Source organism: Phyllostomus discolor, chromosome 10 (assembly GCF_004126475.2).
Source record: "Phyllostomus discolor isolate MPI-MPIP mPhyDis1 chromosome 10, mPhyDis1.pri.v3, whole genome shotgun sequence".
NCBI lineage: Eukaryota > Metazoa > Chordata > Mammalia > Chiroptera > Phyllostomidae > Phyllostomus > Phyllostomus discolor.
The window spans coordinates 70046166-70063818 of NC_040912.2; the positions used below are offsets into that span (position 1 = coordinate 70046166).

General features: G+C 37.7%; 1 protein-coding gene across 1 annotated transcript in view; it reads right to left on the bottom strand.

The window, feature by feature from the left end:
- The window catches only part of CADPS2 (calcium dependent secretion activator 2), a 575914-nt gene that overhangs the window by 327947 nt on the left and 230314 nt on the right, over positions 1-17653 (bottom strand). The window contains 3 exon segments of the mRNA XM_028525503.2: positions 3664-3758; positions 3761-3899; positions 16322-16402. Coding sequence (XP_028381304.1) covers positions 3664-3758; positions 3761-3899; positions 16322-16402 — 315 coding nt within the window.

The following is a 17653-nucleotide window of genomic DNA, read 5'->3' on the forward strand; positions in this document are numbered from 1 at the left end:
TCCCTCCCTTCCCCTCTCTAAAATAAATAAATAAAATCTTTAAATAAAAATAAATCATAGTTAAGAAAAGTAAACAAAAAGTTATGCATTTTTAATAAATTAAATTTACTGTTAGTAATATTGAAACTCATTTGACCCATATACAAAATAACCAGAAGCTGAGACCAAAAAGAGCCACCTACATACCAACTTATCACCATGACTCTAAAGACTTCTTAATTCAATGATAAAAATTTTTGATGGTCATATAAAATGAATTCTTTATGAAACAAGAGAATTGTACACCAAAAAGAAGTCTAGAAATCATGATGGCATTGGCTCGTGTTTGGGAATAGGACTGTTTGCACTACATCTCTTGCTGTGCTGTGTTTAATAGCCAAAGTGCAAGACAGAAGAAATGAAGCATCTGCTTGACACTATTTCTGTCCCCTCTATTACAAGCTACTGTAAATAGGACCTCTGAAAACATACAACTTGTGAAACCTCATTCTGCTCCTCAAAACAATACTCCCATCTGTACTGGGGATGTTTTATCCCACAGAATTGTCACTTTTAAAATATGTAACTTCTGTAATGAATCCATACACATAAAGGAAACAACACAATTCCACAGATCGAATTGCCAAAAGGAAGAAAAAAAACATTGCCCATTTCAATCATTAATTATGAAGATGGCCAAGAATTTCCATGAACCATCAAACTGACCTAAATTTAGGTAACTATTTCAAACTAATTCCCAGCAAAACTTGATAATGGAACAATAGAAAATAAAACTGATCTGTTTCATCTTTTCTTCCCCAGTCTCTTTGTGAATGATGTAATAAGGATAAAATAGACGAAGCTATCTTAGAAGCAAAAAGGGAGGCATATACACAATATGAAACTAGAATACATGCTTCTCAATAATGTATTGCCTGGGCTTGTGCAGGCTGTGAGAAAACAGAGCTGGGCTGTATGGGGAACGGGGAACCATACACCTCCAGATTCAGGAGTCAGGAGGTCTGCCAGCCTAATACCAGTGAAACACTCTATGTGCAAATCAATGATATTCATGCCACTGGCCCAACTCCCCTTAAATACACTCATATTTTATAGATGAACATTTGTTTTCCTAGCCTTACTTGAATGTTTAATTTTCGCATACTATTGAACGGCTTACTGTTTTGTGGATTGGCTTATCTCTTGCTTTATTATTCTCTCTGAAGTTTTCATAAACGAAGAGACCTAAAGTAATCTTGTAAGGGTAAGTGATGCTTTTTGATACCATTAAAGTTCCTAATTCAATAAATATTGAGTTGGCTGTGTGCCAGAATGTTTTGGCTTTTATAATGCTTCAATAAACAAAAAAGAAAGAAAAGCCAACAAAAAAATTCACCTTCCTAAAACTTAGATTCTAAGTAGAAAGAGCCAGATTATGAATAATAAACATAATAAATAACTGAATATGCCAGGTAAGAGCTGTGGCAAAAACATGAAGCTAGGTAAGGGAACAGGTTGTGGTAGGAGAGGGGAGGAGTGGGTAGCAATTTAAAAAGTAAAATTTGAACAGTTTTTCAAATCTGCACTTATCCTTAGACTGATACTTTAGTTCTTAAACAAGACTCCTTTCCCCACTGGACCAGCTCTAAGCCTGACTGATGATAGATACGTGAGACCCTTACACTGGATTAACTACTTGCCTTTCAGAGTTTCTTAGGCTAAATCTGAGGTCTGAGGTGCAAGGCTTGGAGAGTGGGCTGGGAAAATTATTCAGTTAAGCTTGGCTGCAGTCACAGGCCCTGGGGTGAAGAGGGTACCTACTCTATTCTCTCAGGAGTTCTACAGATAAGCCCTGTGTAGTCTGCTCTTCATGTGGTTTCAGTTTATTACTGGGCATGTACTTTCTGCTTAAAATACTGTGGGTACCAGGGAAAAGATCTCTATTGTTCTATGGCAGAAAAATATCTGCCTCCTATGGACATAGCAGTAAAGTGTATCAAAACAATTTTATAAATATGTAAGCTTCTCATACAATGCAAAATGAAGTTTTAACTTGTATTCTCCTAAGACCATTTTAATGTTAACTGAACAGTGTTGTTTAACATACTGGTGATAAAATTCAGAATAAAAATTCATAATTTCACTTAAGCACTAACTCACCAGCATAATTTTGTTTATGAAAGAAAAACCAGAATTCATAAGAAGCTAATTATTTGTGAGTATTTGAGATTTCTAAACAGAGAAAATGTTTTGAACTGTTTTCAGTTCTGAGTGCTTACAGAGGTAATGGTAGATAGAGTTAATCATTACTAATGAATTTATAATGAATAATTGTTCATTATTAATGAATTTAAATGTCAAACAGATAGGAAAAGTTATACTGTAATTAAATAACTGATTTTGTTTCATATAAAATCTTTAAAAGGGGAGGAAGAGTTGGCACTTTACATTGTAGTTAGTAGGAAACCTGAGGCAGGAATGATAAAGAAATTCACATGTAAGATACTATGTGTAGTTACAAAGTAAACATCCTTAGGTTAAGATGCTAAAGAGGTTGAGAAGAAACCTAGCAGACAGGAGAGCCACTTGGCAAAGTCATAAATTAATCCCAGAACTGTGTCCTGAGTCAGAAGAAAAACTTATGTTGCTATTCTTTACACTAAATTTAATCTATTAAAGGAATAAGTGGAGAAAAAATGCAAAAAAGCAGGGATTTGCTTTTTCTGCTATAAACTAAGCAAGCCAAATGCAGAAAGATTTCAACAATGACATTTCAAACTGTACCTCCTAAAACTCCAAGGTTCTTTTCTTTGTCAATCATCAAACTCAAATAGCAGTACTGGGAACAAACAGAGAGAGGATGTAACAATGCACCCTTTGTAACAATGCAAGGAAGGTGCTACAAAGCTTTGATATAATTTCTGAGAGAGCTATAAATTTCAACTTGGTATTGCCAGGGTGTGTGTATATTGCATGGGAACCCACAGACATATATGTGGATTAGTCCATGCACAGAGATTAGCAAAGAAGAAATGTAACCAGGAAGACAGGTCACTGTGGATAAGTCAGTATCACTGTCTGGCTTCCAGTGATTTGCATGAAAGGCATGAAACTTGGAAGTCCTAAAGAACACAATTTTAAAGGCATGCCATTTATTTTGGTCCTTTATAATATTTATTGTATCTATAATGAAACTGAATGTTCTGAACATGAAGAATCCTTTACGTCTCATCACCTGCATGTTTCCAATATTGTACAGTACTACTGGTTTATGTGATTTGATTCTAGAAACATGATCTCATAGAGGAAGTAGATTTAAAAAGAAAGACTAACTGAAAGCTTGAAAGGAGTTCCCAAATCACAGAGTGTGCAGTTATATGTTTCAATCCTATTTCCACCCAAGTGCGTTTTGGTGTTTCCTACCACAATAAATGTACACCAGCCTAAGCTGACACCAAGACTTGCCTCAAAATTTTTATTATTTTGTTATGTAATCCTAATACTGATGCTATGTTTAAAGGGCAGTTTATATTAATTTGCATTCACAACCTGATTGCCTTGCAAATGAAGAATAATTTAACTTCTTCAACTGTTTTAACTTTGAAAGGTTACCACAAAGGTCAGCAAAAATTACTCGCAACCTCACTTATGCTGTCAGAGGTGAGAAGGGGAGAGAGCACTTACCTCTAAGGTGAATGACAGCACCACGTCAGACTTTGAGAGCTGAATCTCATTCTCATCTCCTATGTCCAAAAATGCCGAATTCTGTGAACGTTTAGTTTTTGCAGTTTAAATTCTGGACCACCTTTAGAAACTGGAAGACTTTCCAAATTGGCCATTAGCAAATTCACCGAAGACCGCAACTCTTCTATATACATACTCTCCATTTCTTTTGATATAAATTTGGGGAAATTTCTTTCCTTGAAAATAAATTTTAAAATGACAATGTTACACAAGTCATATTTCCAGTTTATCATAAAATATATTTTGTATACATTGATGCTTAGAAATTTTGACACTAGATATAATGCATCTACTCTTTAAAAGCCTCAGGCTCTAGCAATTTTGATTATATCTAAAGGTACATTACATAACCTATTGAGGATCATTATGGTACAAAATGAATAACATTTATAGATTTCCACATCAACCTTAATTTTGGAAAGGTATTTGCTTAGGGACAAACAAACTCCGATAACATACATATTAGAAGTTTCAGTGTATAGATGAGTCTTTATCCATTGTTAGTTTGAAATGCTTGTGGTGTCTGGCCTGTAAGAACAATGTTCATTACATACTGCTTTGATTTTTAGGAATAATATTTTAACAACATCTTTCTTTCTTTCCACAAATGTGCATTGTTTGGAGGGTGTGCTTTTAACTCATAATACTAAATAGCAATATAGTCATATTTCCAAAATTAGTTAATTTTCATGTTACACAAATGTTTCTAGATTCCTTTTGTCCTAAATTCAGATTTTTAGTAAAGGTTTAGAAGAATTTAATTTTAAAGCAGAAAGTCAATTTATGATAAAAGCTCAAAGTGAAAAAAGAAAGTATCAGTTTAAAAGATTCTATTTTTTCTGAATTCCATGAGCATTGCCATTCAACTTCCTATTTCTGCAATTAGATTTCTGTTTCTCCCATTCAATTAAAAGCATGTTCCAAATATTGATATTTACCTAGACATTGAGAGAGACTGCCAAATTACTCTCAGAGAAGATTATACACACTTATATTCCCACAAACAGCAAATGAGGTTTCCTCACACTATTAGCTGTTTTTAATCTTTGACAACCTGGCACTTAGCTCTTCCCTCTTAAAGGTATCGAAGTGCAATGTAACGTAAAAACCACTGTGCAAAACTGGCTGGGGATGAGAGCAAAGCAGCCATCTTTCAAAAAATCGCTTGCATCCCTGGGATGAATTCCACTTGATCACGGTGTATGATCTTTTTAATGAATTGCTGGATGCAGTTTGCCAATATTTTGTTGAGGATTTTAGCATCTATGTTCATTAGTGATACTGGCCTATAGTTTCCTTTCTTTGTTGTGTGTTTATCTGGTTTTGAGATTAAGATGATGCTGGCTTCATAAAAAAGAGTTTGGGAGCTTTCCTTCTTCTTGGATTTTTTGGAATAGTCTGTGAAGGGTAGGGGTTAGCTCTTCCTTAAATGTTTTGTAAAATTCTCCTGTGAAACCATCAGTCCAGGGCTTTTGTGTGCCAGGAGCTTTATGATTACTCCTTTGATTCTGTCAACTGTTATCTATCTGTTCAGGCTTTCTGCTGCTTCTTCATTCAGTTTTAGAAGACTATATTTTTCTTGAAATTTGTCCATTTCATCTAGGTTTTCAAATTTCTTGGCATATAGTTACTTCTTTATAGTAATTTCTTACAATACTTTGTATTTCTGGGGTATCAGTTGTAATCCTCTCTTCCATTTCTGATTTTGTTTATTTGGGTCCTTTCTCTTTTTTTCTTGATGAGTCTACTTAAAGGCTTGTCAACTTTGTTTATCTTTTCAAAGAACCAGATCCTGGATTTATTGATCCTTAGAACCAATTATATGGGAAAACATATTTGCCAAAGACACCTTGGACAAGGATTTGATCTTTAAAATATATAAAGAGCTCACACGACTCCACTCCAGTAAAACAAAAAATCCAATTAAAAAATGAGCAAAGAACCTGAACAGACATTTCTACAAGAAGGACATACAGAGGGCCCAGAGATATATGAAAGGATGCTCAGTATCACTAGCCACTGAAGAGATGCAAATTAAAACCACAATGAGATACCACTTCACACCAGTCAGAATGGCCATCATAAACAAATCAACAAACAACAAGTGCTGGTGAGGTTGTGGAGAAAAGGGAACCCTAGTGCATTTCCAGTGGGGATGCAGACTGGTGCAGCCACTGTGAAAAACAGTGTGGAATTCCCTCAGAAATAAAAATGGAACTGCCTTTTGTTCCAGCAATGCCACTGCTGGGACTATACCCTAAGAATCCTGAAACACCAATTCAAAAGAACTTATACACCACAATGTTCATAGCAGCACAATTTACAATAGCCAAGTGCTGGGAGCAGCCTAAGCACCCATCAGTAAATGAATGGATCAAAAAACTATGGTACATTTATACAATGGAATACTGCGCAGCAGAAAGAAAGAAGGAGCTCCTACTGTTCGTGACAGCATGGATGGAACTGGAGAGCACTATGCTAAGTGAAATAAGCCAGACAGTGAAAGACAAATACCATATGATCTCACCTATAAGTAGAATCTAATCAATAAAACAAGCAAGCAAGCAAAATATAACCAGAGACATTGAAATTAAGAACAAACTGACAGTAACCAGAAGGGATGTGGGAGGGGACAATAGGGGACAAAGGGGGAAGGGTTGTCAGGAACATGTACAAAGGACACATGGACAAAGCCAAAGGGGGGTAGGATCAAGGGTGGGAAGTGGGGATGGCTGGAGTTGGGGGGAGTGGTGGCAGGAAAATGGAGACAACTATACTTGAACAATTAAAAAAAATGTGGAAAAAAAATCGCCTAAAGTTCCAGAAAGCCAACGCCTTCACTACTGTTTCCTCTGATATCACCCAAAAAAACATGACCTAAGATCTGCATCTCTCTGTATGACTGGACCACATCCAGCATGTGTTCATCAACCTGCAGCTGGTCTTTGACTCACCTGCACCTGTTTGTTCTCAGGGTGGAAAGAACATCTGGCACCACTTCTCAAATCAGTCCCAGAGTCTCAGGCCACCTGTTCTGCTTTTCCCCCAATATAACCTTCACATATTTGTCTTAAAATAATTTACATGTAATCAATATTAAAACTGCATATTTATCACAGAGTGATTCAATATCTACATTCATAATTAATTCTCCCAAAGATTTAGTAACCTTTTGATATCCCTCTATACTTTAAAGCAACACTCCAAAATAATAAGTGTGCATCCACAGGAAAAACACTTAAGTATTCATTTGTAGAATGCCTTGATTTCCCTTGAAAAAAATAATGCTTTGGAATTATTTTTCTATACATGCACCAGAAAGAAAAAGAGAAGAATAAGCCATAAAACCTGTTTTTACACTTGTGGACCAACTTTAAAAGCTGTCATAAAAAGCATCCAAAACTCAGAAATAAAGCAAAAAGCTGAGGGGACAGGTCCTTCCAATGTCATATAGGGGCAAAGGTCATCCAAGGATCATCTGAAGACTTTCACTTAGTTCGACTTTCTGTTACTATTGATTAAAGGTCCCAGGTAGTGAAGCTGCATGTTACCTTATAGAATCTTCTCTGAAAAACATGGAAATAAGCTGTGTCTGATGAGTAAAATAATCCAATGGTTACAGTTTAAATCCTAGTTGTAAATTAATTACTTTCATATCTCTATGAGTATTATTTTAACTTTGCCCCAAAACACCCAGTTTTAAGTGCTCTTTAGATAAAATATTTAACTAGTTTGTTCATTAATTATGCTTTGAATTAAATCTTTGTTATATGTTCATTTTACATTTGTGCAAATCATAATTGTGCCTTTTAAAAATTACATTTAATCAGACCTCCAGCCAAGATGGAGGCATAGGTAGACATGGTGTGCCTCCTCGCACAACCAAAAGAAGTACAATGACAATTTAAAAACAAAACAAAAAAAAAAAACCAGAACTGACAGAAAATCAAACTTTATGGAAGTCCAGCAACCAAGGAGTTAAAGAAACCTTCATCCAGACCAATAGGAGGGACAGCCAGGTGGAGAGGACTGGCAGCAAGATGGCCAAGGACAAGTGAGGCAGCGGATTGTGAAGCAGGGTGGACAAGGCTGCAGCTGGCTGGCAAGGCGCTGGTGGAGCAGACAGTCCCACACTGGAGTGCTGATAAACTGGGAGGAACAACTGGGGAGCAAGACAGACCTGGAAACCCAGGGCCTCAGCACGATGAAATAAAGCCTCAAACCTCTGATTGAAAACACCTGTGGAGGTGGAGGCAGCAGTGGGAGAAACTCCCAGCCTCACCAGACAGTTCATCGGAGAGAACCACAGGGTTCTAGAATGCACACAAACCCACCACCTGGGAATCAGCACCAAAAGGGCCCAATTTGCTTGTGGGTAACAGGGGAAGTGACAGAAAACCAGCAGAGAGAGGAGCAAACACAATTGTTCCCTCTTAGACCCCTCCGGCACATACAGCATCACAACCCAGCAACTGGGTTGCCCTGCCCTGGTGAACACCTAAGGCTCTGCCCCTCACTATGTAACAGGCACGTCAAGATTTAAAAAAAAAAAAATGGCCCAAACGAAAGAAGAGATCAAAGCTCGCTCCAGAAAAAGTACAACTAAGCAACAAAGAGATAGCCAACCTATCAGATGCACAGTTCAAAACACTGGTCATCAGGATGCTCACAGAATTGGTTGAATATGGTTGCAAATCAGATGAAAAAATGAAGGCTATGCTAAGTGACATAAAGGAAAACATACAGAGAACCACCAGTGACAGGAAGGAAACTGGGACTCAAATCAACAATGTGGACCAGAAGGAAGAAAGAAACATTCAGCCAGAAAAGAATGAAGAAACAAGAATTCAAAAAAATGAGGAGGGGCTTAGACACCTCCAGGACATCTTTAAACATTCCAACATCTGAATTATAGGGGTACCATAAGAAGAGGAAGTGCAACAAATTGAAAACTTATTTGAACCAATAGTGAAGGAGAACTTCCCCAAACTGGCAAAGGAAATAGACTTCCCAGAAGTCCAGGTACCTCAGAGAGTCCCAAAGAAGTTGGACCCAAGAAGGAATACACCAAGACACATCATAATTACATTAGCCAAGATTAAAGATAAGGAGAGCATCTTACAAGCAGCAAGAGAAAAGGAGACAGTTACCTACAAAGGAGTTCCCATCAGACTGTCAGCTGATTTTTCAAAAGAGAACTTGCAGGCAAGAACGGCCTAGAAAGAAGTATTCCAAGTCATGAAGGGCAAGGACCTGAATCCAAGATTCCTCTATCCAGCAAAGCTTTCATTTAGAATGGAAGGGCAGATAAAGTGCTTCCCAGATAAGGTCAAGTTAAAGGAGTTCATCACCACCAAACCCTTACTATATGAAATGTTGAAGGGACTTATCTAAGAAAAATAAGATAAAAAATATGAACAGTAAAATGACAGCAAACTCCCAATTATTAACAACCACACCTAAAACAAAAACAAAAACAAACTAAGCAAACAACTAGAACAGGAACAGAATCACAGAAATGGAGATCACATAGAGGGTTATCAACAGGGAAGTGGGAGGGGGATAAGGTACAGAGAATAAGTAGCATAAGTGGTAAGTAGAAAATAGGGGGATGGTAAGAATAGTATAGGAAATGCAGAAGCCAAAGAACTTATATGTATGACCCATGGATAAGAACTAAAGGAGGGGAATGTGGGTGGGAGGGGGTGTGCAGGGTGGAGGGGAATAAATGGGGGGAAATGGGACAACTGTAATAGCATAATCAATAAAATATATTAAAAATAAAAAAATAACAATCATACTTAGACAAAGCAAAAGGCAAATATATCACATGTATGAAAGTTTGGATTTGCCCTTTTTCAATTTTTCAAGAAAAGGCAGCAGTTAACATATAAAAAAATCTATTCTTATTTAGCTTTAATTTAAAAAATTTCACTCACTATCATTTTTCAATGAGGATACTGGCAGGAATAACTTGAATATTTTGTCAGCATTTTCAAACTTTTCAGGAAATAGACCATACTTTAATTTTTTTTCTTTGAAAAAAGTGACAGCTCTGTTTAATACTTTGGAATTTATTGTTCATCAATCTTATTTAACCTGTTTGTGTTGCTTCTTTCTTGAAAACAGAACCAAGTATACATCAGAAAATATATATGTTAAATTTGAACTTTTAAGTTAAAACAGCATCAGGAATAGGGTTATTTTCTAGTTTAACCATGAGTCACCAAGTGTCTAGGCCCTTAGGATGTAACCATGAAGATACCTATAAAAACATCCTCTGTACTATAGAGCCTATATTTTACTGGAAGGAGGCATATATCATAAACAATGAAATCATTTCAAAAGGTAGAAGGTGATCAGTGCTATGGAGAAAAAGTCCAGGTGGAGACATGGAGCGGAAAGGTCTTGAGAGTATAAATAGAGTGGTCAGGGAAGGTCTCAATGGGGAGATGATCTTTGAACATAAAAGTAGATGAAAAAGTAACATGATTACTTTTATAAGTCAAGTTGACTGTGCTATGGTGCCCAGCTGTTTGGTCAAACACTAGTCTAGATGTTGCTGTGAAGGTACTTTTTAGATATGATTAGCATTTACAGTCAGTAGGCTCTGAGGAAATCAGATTACCCTTCAATATGGGGGTGAGCCCCATCCAATCAGTAGAATGCCTTAAGAGCAAAGACTAAGGTTTCCTTAAGAAGCAGCAATTCTATCTAAATACAGTAACATCAAAACTTACACCTGAGTTTCTTGCCTGTGGGCCTGCCCTGCAGATTTTAAATTCAAGACTACAACTACAGCTCTTATCCAAATTTCCAGTCTACCACCTTTCCCTACAGATTTTAGACTTGCCAGCCCCTACAATCACATGACAGAACTCCTATAAATGGAATCAATCAATCAATTAACATTTCTCTCTATATGTATATTTATATAAACATATTAACATACACATACCCTTGTATACATATCTATGTATTGTATGTATATAAGTATATATACATAAAATTATATGATATCTATATATCTTTTACACATTTATATCTATGTCCAGAGAAACAAAATCAATAGGAGATTATATGTCTATACTGTTTCTATTTCTCTGGAGAACTTAACAGGGAGCAAAAGCATGTGAATATTGGGAAAACAACTGCAGGAAGGGGAAGTAACCAGGGTGAAGACCCTGTGGCCGGAAGACCAGGGAGGCTGACACAGCTGGAGTGGACTGAGCAAAAGTGACAGTTTAATGGACGACAAGGTCAGATCATGTAGGACTTTGCAGGCCTCGGTAGGAACTGCTTCGTATTTTACTATCGGTGATATGGGGTTTTGTGCAGGGAATCACTGGCCACTGGGTCAATGAAGGCAGAGGTTGAAACTAGCAGCCAACCAAAAGGACAGAATGATCATCTAGGTGAGATACAATGATGACTGGACCAGAATGGTAGGTAGAAAATAGTGACAACTGTGAAATTCAGGAAATATTTTGAACATAGATGCAAATGATTTCCTAATAAATTTGGCATGAACTATGAGAAAAAGAAAGGAGTCAAAGATGATTCCAAGTTTTTGGACTGAGTTACTGGAAATGCAGCACTGCCAAGAACTGGCCTCCCATGACCACTTGCCTGCAAATTGTAACCACCATCTCTGTTGTATTTTACAAATAGCAAATGATCATTGTCCACAATTCAGTTACATGGCATGTTTATTGCTTATTGTGGGGCTCCCCCAATGAAACTTAAACTCCACCAGGACAAGGCAGAAATATTTTTGTCTGGTTTTATCCCAAGATGACTGCATTTGTCTGGACGCATCCCAAGTGCTTAACACAGTACCTGGCCATTTCAGTACGTATTCAATAAATATTTCGGCTCCAACATTCAGGCTCCAAAAGTTTAAGTATAACTTGTCTAATGTTATATATCTAGGAAACAACAATGATGGTTTTGATCATAGGTCTTTCTAGGCCACTCCACATTTTTCCTACTTCCTAATTATGCCTTCACTGAAATATTAAAGTCAGTATTTCTATCCCTTGAAAGAGATTTCTGCCTTGTGCTTTATTCTATTGTGGTGTTATGCAGTGTGGTAGGAGGTGTTACTGACTGCCAACTATTAACTATTAATACATACTTCTGGATTTATCACACTGAAGAGACAGCAGGGTCTAAGACAGGGGCCAGGCTCTGAAGTCAAAAGACAAGGGTTTGAGGCCTGCCTCCATCACTTACTTACCTGTAATCTTGGTGAAGTCAATCATGTCCTTGTCTAAAAAATAAATTCATTACATCATCTGCCTCTGTGGGTTAATAGGATTAGTGTAGAGACATAATTCAACAGGGCCAATAAATTATAATTAGCCTTATAAAATATTTCATGAAGATGGCTTAAATTTGGTGAAATAGAATTAGAAAATAATTAAACATGCTCTATCTGCAATGTCAATAGTTTATTCATCAAAAGCATTTCATTTTTGGTGGTTCTTTCCTTCTGATCCCATTGGCCTCACTTCCTTCTCCACATTTTCTACTTCATCACATTTCTGATAAAACCATCAGGGGCCCCTCAGAGAGAGAAGTCTCTGTAGGTGCATCACTAACTCTTCTCTTCTGACTCAGTCCAGATGTAATGAACACACCTCCTCCTGCAAACATGACCAGGAGAACATATCGAAGGCTGTTCCTTCAGTTCCACTGACCCTCCCCAAAATTATCAAACTTTATTCTAAAGCATCAGATATTCAGCCAGGCCACTGGAGAAGCAAGTCCAATTTATGACAAATGTGCACAGTCTCAGGTACAATCTACATAAAGCAGGCAACTCACAATGCTGAGCACAAGTGCACAGTCCTGCCCACATTGTCTGGCACATACCTCTGGATTCTCTCTTAGCCTCGGATCTTTAAGAAAAGTGAATGCCCTTCAGCCAGCTGCCAATTTAGGCTAGGGTTTCAAGGAAAGCGTTTGTTTGTTTTTTTCATTCAATCTTCTAAAAGCCTCAAGCTTCTTGATTTCAGTCCTATGAAATCCATCTTCAAGTCTCTAGAATTACGTGGTGCCTCTCTAGATATCCAGAGGATGGTAACATGGCACACTGTTGTGCCAAACACTGTCCTTTTTGTGACTGGAACTCCTTAGCCCCCAATTCATATCATCCTATGCCTTCTCTCATCTAGAAATTCTTCCTTATACAAGGGTGGGTGAAAGTAGGTTTATAATTGTTTGTATGGAAAAAGGCAGGCAGGTTATGATTATTACATTGTGAATAAACTGTTTCATGCACTCACAACTGTGAGCCTACTTTTGCACATTCCTTATATCTCTAACTTGGTTTTTACAACTTACTGTCACCTCTATTACCCACTTTCTCTTAGTTTTTTTTTTATTTACGTCCAATTTTTCAACTGTTTCTCTACTTCATTATTTAATAGACATTTAGATAACAGTAGTAGTATTCTTAAAACTTATAAATTCATAAATATGTACTGTCTGCAAAAGAACAAAAATGCAATTGTTAAATCAGTGTAAGGTGTATCTACTTCTCTAGTGTTAAAAAAACTTCAATATCTTGACTTGGGAAGTGGTTATACAAAACTGTAAACTAAAGGTTTGTATACTTTACTTTTTACATGTTATACCTGATTTTTTAAAATAAAGAAAAATCCTTAAATAGAGAGGATTCTGCAGACAGACAGAGAGGGAAAAGGGAGAGAATCTATCCACCAAATACTCAATGCTTTTGCTTAGCAAAAGGAAAAGGGCAAAATAGCTTATTCTCAGAAAAATCAACCACATTATAACCTCAAGTCCATTGGGAGAAACTAAAATTTCTGTACCATTGAAGTAAATCAATATGACTGTTTTAAAAATAATGAGACAACAAAGTCCCATTCTCTCTAACACATCTTAAATATTGAAAAGAAACTAACAGCTAGAGCAGGAAGTCTCAGACCCTTAATGGCAGAGACCTGGATGCTTGAAGTCACTGGGGAGATGAGAAGGCAGCAAGTGACACAAAACCAGCAGTGTACCCTAGTTGGGGAGGCAGTCACCAGCTGGGACACTACCAGATAAGTTGGGGAGCCAGGTGACACCTGGAGCTGGGAGAACAGAGGGGCCGTGACTGGCTGTGACCCAGACAGACTCTGGACTGGTCAGAGTTGGAACACGTGGAAAGCCAGGTGCTTGTTAGGAGCAGCAGGTGGCACCCAAGGGGACGTTTCTTAAAAGACGATCTGAGCAGCTGTGCAGGGGCCTCCTGTGCACAAAGACCTCCCATGCACAGCAGCCAGGCCAGAGAAGAGGGGGTAGTGGGGAATTGGGGCACGATTTGCTCCCACTCAGAGCACCTCATGGACTGATTAAAGGGGTTCAGCGGCCCCCAGAAAGACTTCTAGGGGAAATGAGCTGCTCTGCAGGGGCCTCAGGCAGCAGCCAGGCCAACAAAGAGGGAGGAGGGAGGGCATGATTTGCTCCCACTCAGTGGACCTCACGGAGTGATCAAAGGGGTGCAAAAGAGGGAGATTATCGGCACCAGTCCGACGCCAGTGCACAGAGTGGACAGTGTGGACTGCGCAGTGCTCTGAGGGCATGGGCGGGAAACTGGGCACCTGTGATTACTGGAGCCCAGACTGAGCCCCCATGCTCGTGGAACCACAAGAAAGGAGAAAAAAAAAAAAAGAGCCCAAGCCCCCTCTGCCTGCAGGATCCTGGAAGACCTGCAAAACCAGATTGGCAGGTCTAAAATCAGAAGGAGGCTCCCCGCCCCCAAGAGTAAAACAGTAAGACCTGGAGCCAGAGATAGATCTAGAAAGAAGTCAGAGAGTGAACACCAACAGCTGAGACAAATTTCATTTTGCTGTCCTTCAGAACTTGAATGTTTCTTTTTAATTTCTCACCTTTTGGTTTATTTGTGGGTTTTTTGTTGTTTGTTTTGTTTGTTTTTTATTCTCCCTTTCATATTGCATTTTAACTTTTCTCCTTTCACTTCACTCGTATTCCAAATAACACACTACTCTTGGTCTTTTACTTTTTATTCTTTTTATTCAGATTGTATATTTCTTACCATACTATTGTTATTCCAAATCCCACACAGCACCCTTCCCTGGTCTCAATCCATTTTGCCATCTTCCTGAACTTTATTACTGTTGTTGTAAACTTTATTTTCTCTCACACTACACCAAGCTTCTGTCCCTTTATTTCTCCTCCATCTAACCTCACATAAGCTCTCTTCTTTCTAAAGTCAGCTCACATTCTTTTCCCTTCTAGTAAGAGTCTTATTTCTTTTTCACCTTTCATAAAAAGTGGCTAGGTGGGTGAAATATCACAGTTATTGCTGTACTTCTCCAAAGGACCTCCTATTTGTTCACTACTTATTTATACTTTAAATCCCATAGAATTCTCTCCCTCTGACTTAACTCCATTTCACCTTCTCCCTGCCCCTGATCAGCTGAGTAAGGAATTTTATTTCATTGTTTTCTCTATTCCTTTTTTCTTTCTTTCTTCCCCTGCCCCCACCTGGGCTTTACTCCTTACTCTTATTAGCTTGCTCCCCCCATCCTCTCAGAATCATTTTTCTTTACTATAGACATCTCATATTCACCTTTCGCTTTTCTACAATATTCTCATTTCTGTTCCACCTTTATTAAACTTCATTCAGCCGTCAATGCTATCAACCCAGCTGTGAGTTTCTGCAATTTTGGTCCCATTGGTCCAGTTCCTTTTCAATTTTATTTCAAACCTCATAGTATACTCTTCCCTCTTCTTATCCATTCTTCCCATCTCCCTTTCATGTTCTACTTACATTGTAAATTTTGCTCTCTCCCTTTCTTTGCCCCAGTTCTATCCCAACTCTTATCAATTCTCCTTCCTTTTATTAATTCTCCTCCCTCTTACCACACAACATAGTACCTTATTTTAGTTGTCTCACATTCCCTTTGTCATATCTTATAATACCCACAATCTCTCTTCACCTTTGTTAATCTTAGTTCAATTGCAGCTGAGAATGCTGATGTAGTGGTGGTGGGGGCTCTTTTTGCTGGCATAGGTATGGTTATCTGGTAATGCTGCTTTGTTAACCAACACCTGTACAGTAGCATACAAGACAAGGTGGGGGTTTAGGTACAGGGAATAAGAAGCATAATTGGTAGGTACAAAATAGATACAGGGAAAATGGAGAAGCCAAAGAACTTATATGGATGACCCATGGACATGAACTAAGGTGCAGGGAATGCTGGTAGGAGTGGGCTACAGGGCAGAGAGTAATAAACGGGGGAAAAAAATGGGACAACTGTAACAGCATAATCAATAAAATACATTTAAAAAAATAAAAAAATAAAATTCTTATGAATTTGGCCATTTGAGAAATTCAGGAAATTGTTTTAAGAATAATCTGCAAAAATTATCATTGAATTTAAACATTTTATATATGCTGCATATAGATAATATGCATTCAGATATTTGGGCTTAGGAGGTATGCACGTTGAGGGGAAAATGGTAAAATTATGCTCACTTTACCTATGCAAAACTCCTTCTGTTCACAGAAATCTAGTTAAAGGAAGAAATGTCGTAGTGTATGTCAAAGTTAATAATTTACCTTTGCCATTTTCTCTGCCAACTGCAACCGACCATCAAGTTCTCTCCTGATCTGGGCTGCTTGTTCATCTGCATTATCCAGCTTAAAAAAACAAACAACAAAACCCAGAAATTACACATGTGATTACCTAATTACAGTGATCTACAGACTAAAGCAAAAACTAAATGGCTCAAAACATTTTAAGTAAATTTTATCAGTTACCTGTTGAGAAGAGAACAGAGTAGACTGTTTAATTAGATTGGCAGTCCAATTAAATTTCTTGGGCACTTACATTGTGTTTTCATTCACAAAGAAGTTCATAAATCTCTAAGGTTAATAGCACAGTTTACCAAAAACCTAATTATAACAATTCTTTGCCCAACCTGTACACAACAACTCTAAACCAAGAAGTCCTCATTTTCTACAGGTTATGTTCAATTGTCATTAAGTTTTTCAGCTCCCCTTTCTGTCTTCATAAAGGTCAGTCCTAAACATCTCATTTTGTTCCTGTGAATTACCAGAATGCATTTCTGGACTGTGATGAACTGGGTAATGTTTAACTTTGCTTTTAAAAAAATAGTCCCTTCAGTTTTATAACAAGTTTGTATTAGTGCCAAACTTTCAAAGTACTATTTGATTGATTGATATTTTTCTACCATTTAAGTCTCATTTACACCTCATTCTAGTACCAGCAAACTCATACTGACAAGAAATCCTTCCATTCTTTCACAGACTGACACATTAGAATTTCACTCTTGTTCTGAATTTGATTGAAAGAAAAGCATGCTATTATCATTTTTAAGGTGTCTTCCATTTACATGGAAAATTATTCTCCCTTCTCCACTGAAATAATCCTTAACTTTTCTTATAACTTCCTTTAACTTTCCTCATGATTCTTTTCCCCCCAATTATTCATTCAATCCTCCTTTATGAGTTCAGTATAAAAGCTGTTAAGCTGAGGCAAACCTCTGAATCATGCACATTATGGGATGCACTGGATACACTGGTTCAGATGTGAACCAGGCAGGCATTTCTCTGAACTCATTCCTTTCCCTCTCCTATTCCTATCATTTAGAAAGCTTGGACCAGCCCTGTCCATGTGGTGCAGTTACAGGTTCGATTCCCAGACAGGGTATACACCTAAGTTGTGGGTTCAAACCCCAGGGCACGTACAGGAGGCAATCAATCACTATTTCTTTCTCACATCGATGTCTGTGTCTATCTGTCTTTCTCTCTTTCCCCCTCCCTTCTCTCTCTCTCTGAAAATCAATAAACATATCTGTATCATCAGGTGTGGATTTAAAGAAAAAAGAAAAAGAAAGTCTGTACCACACAATACAACCATGCCTTACT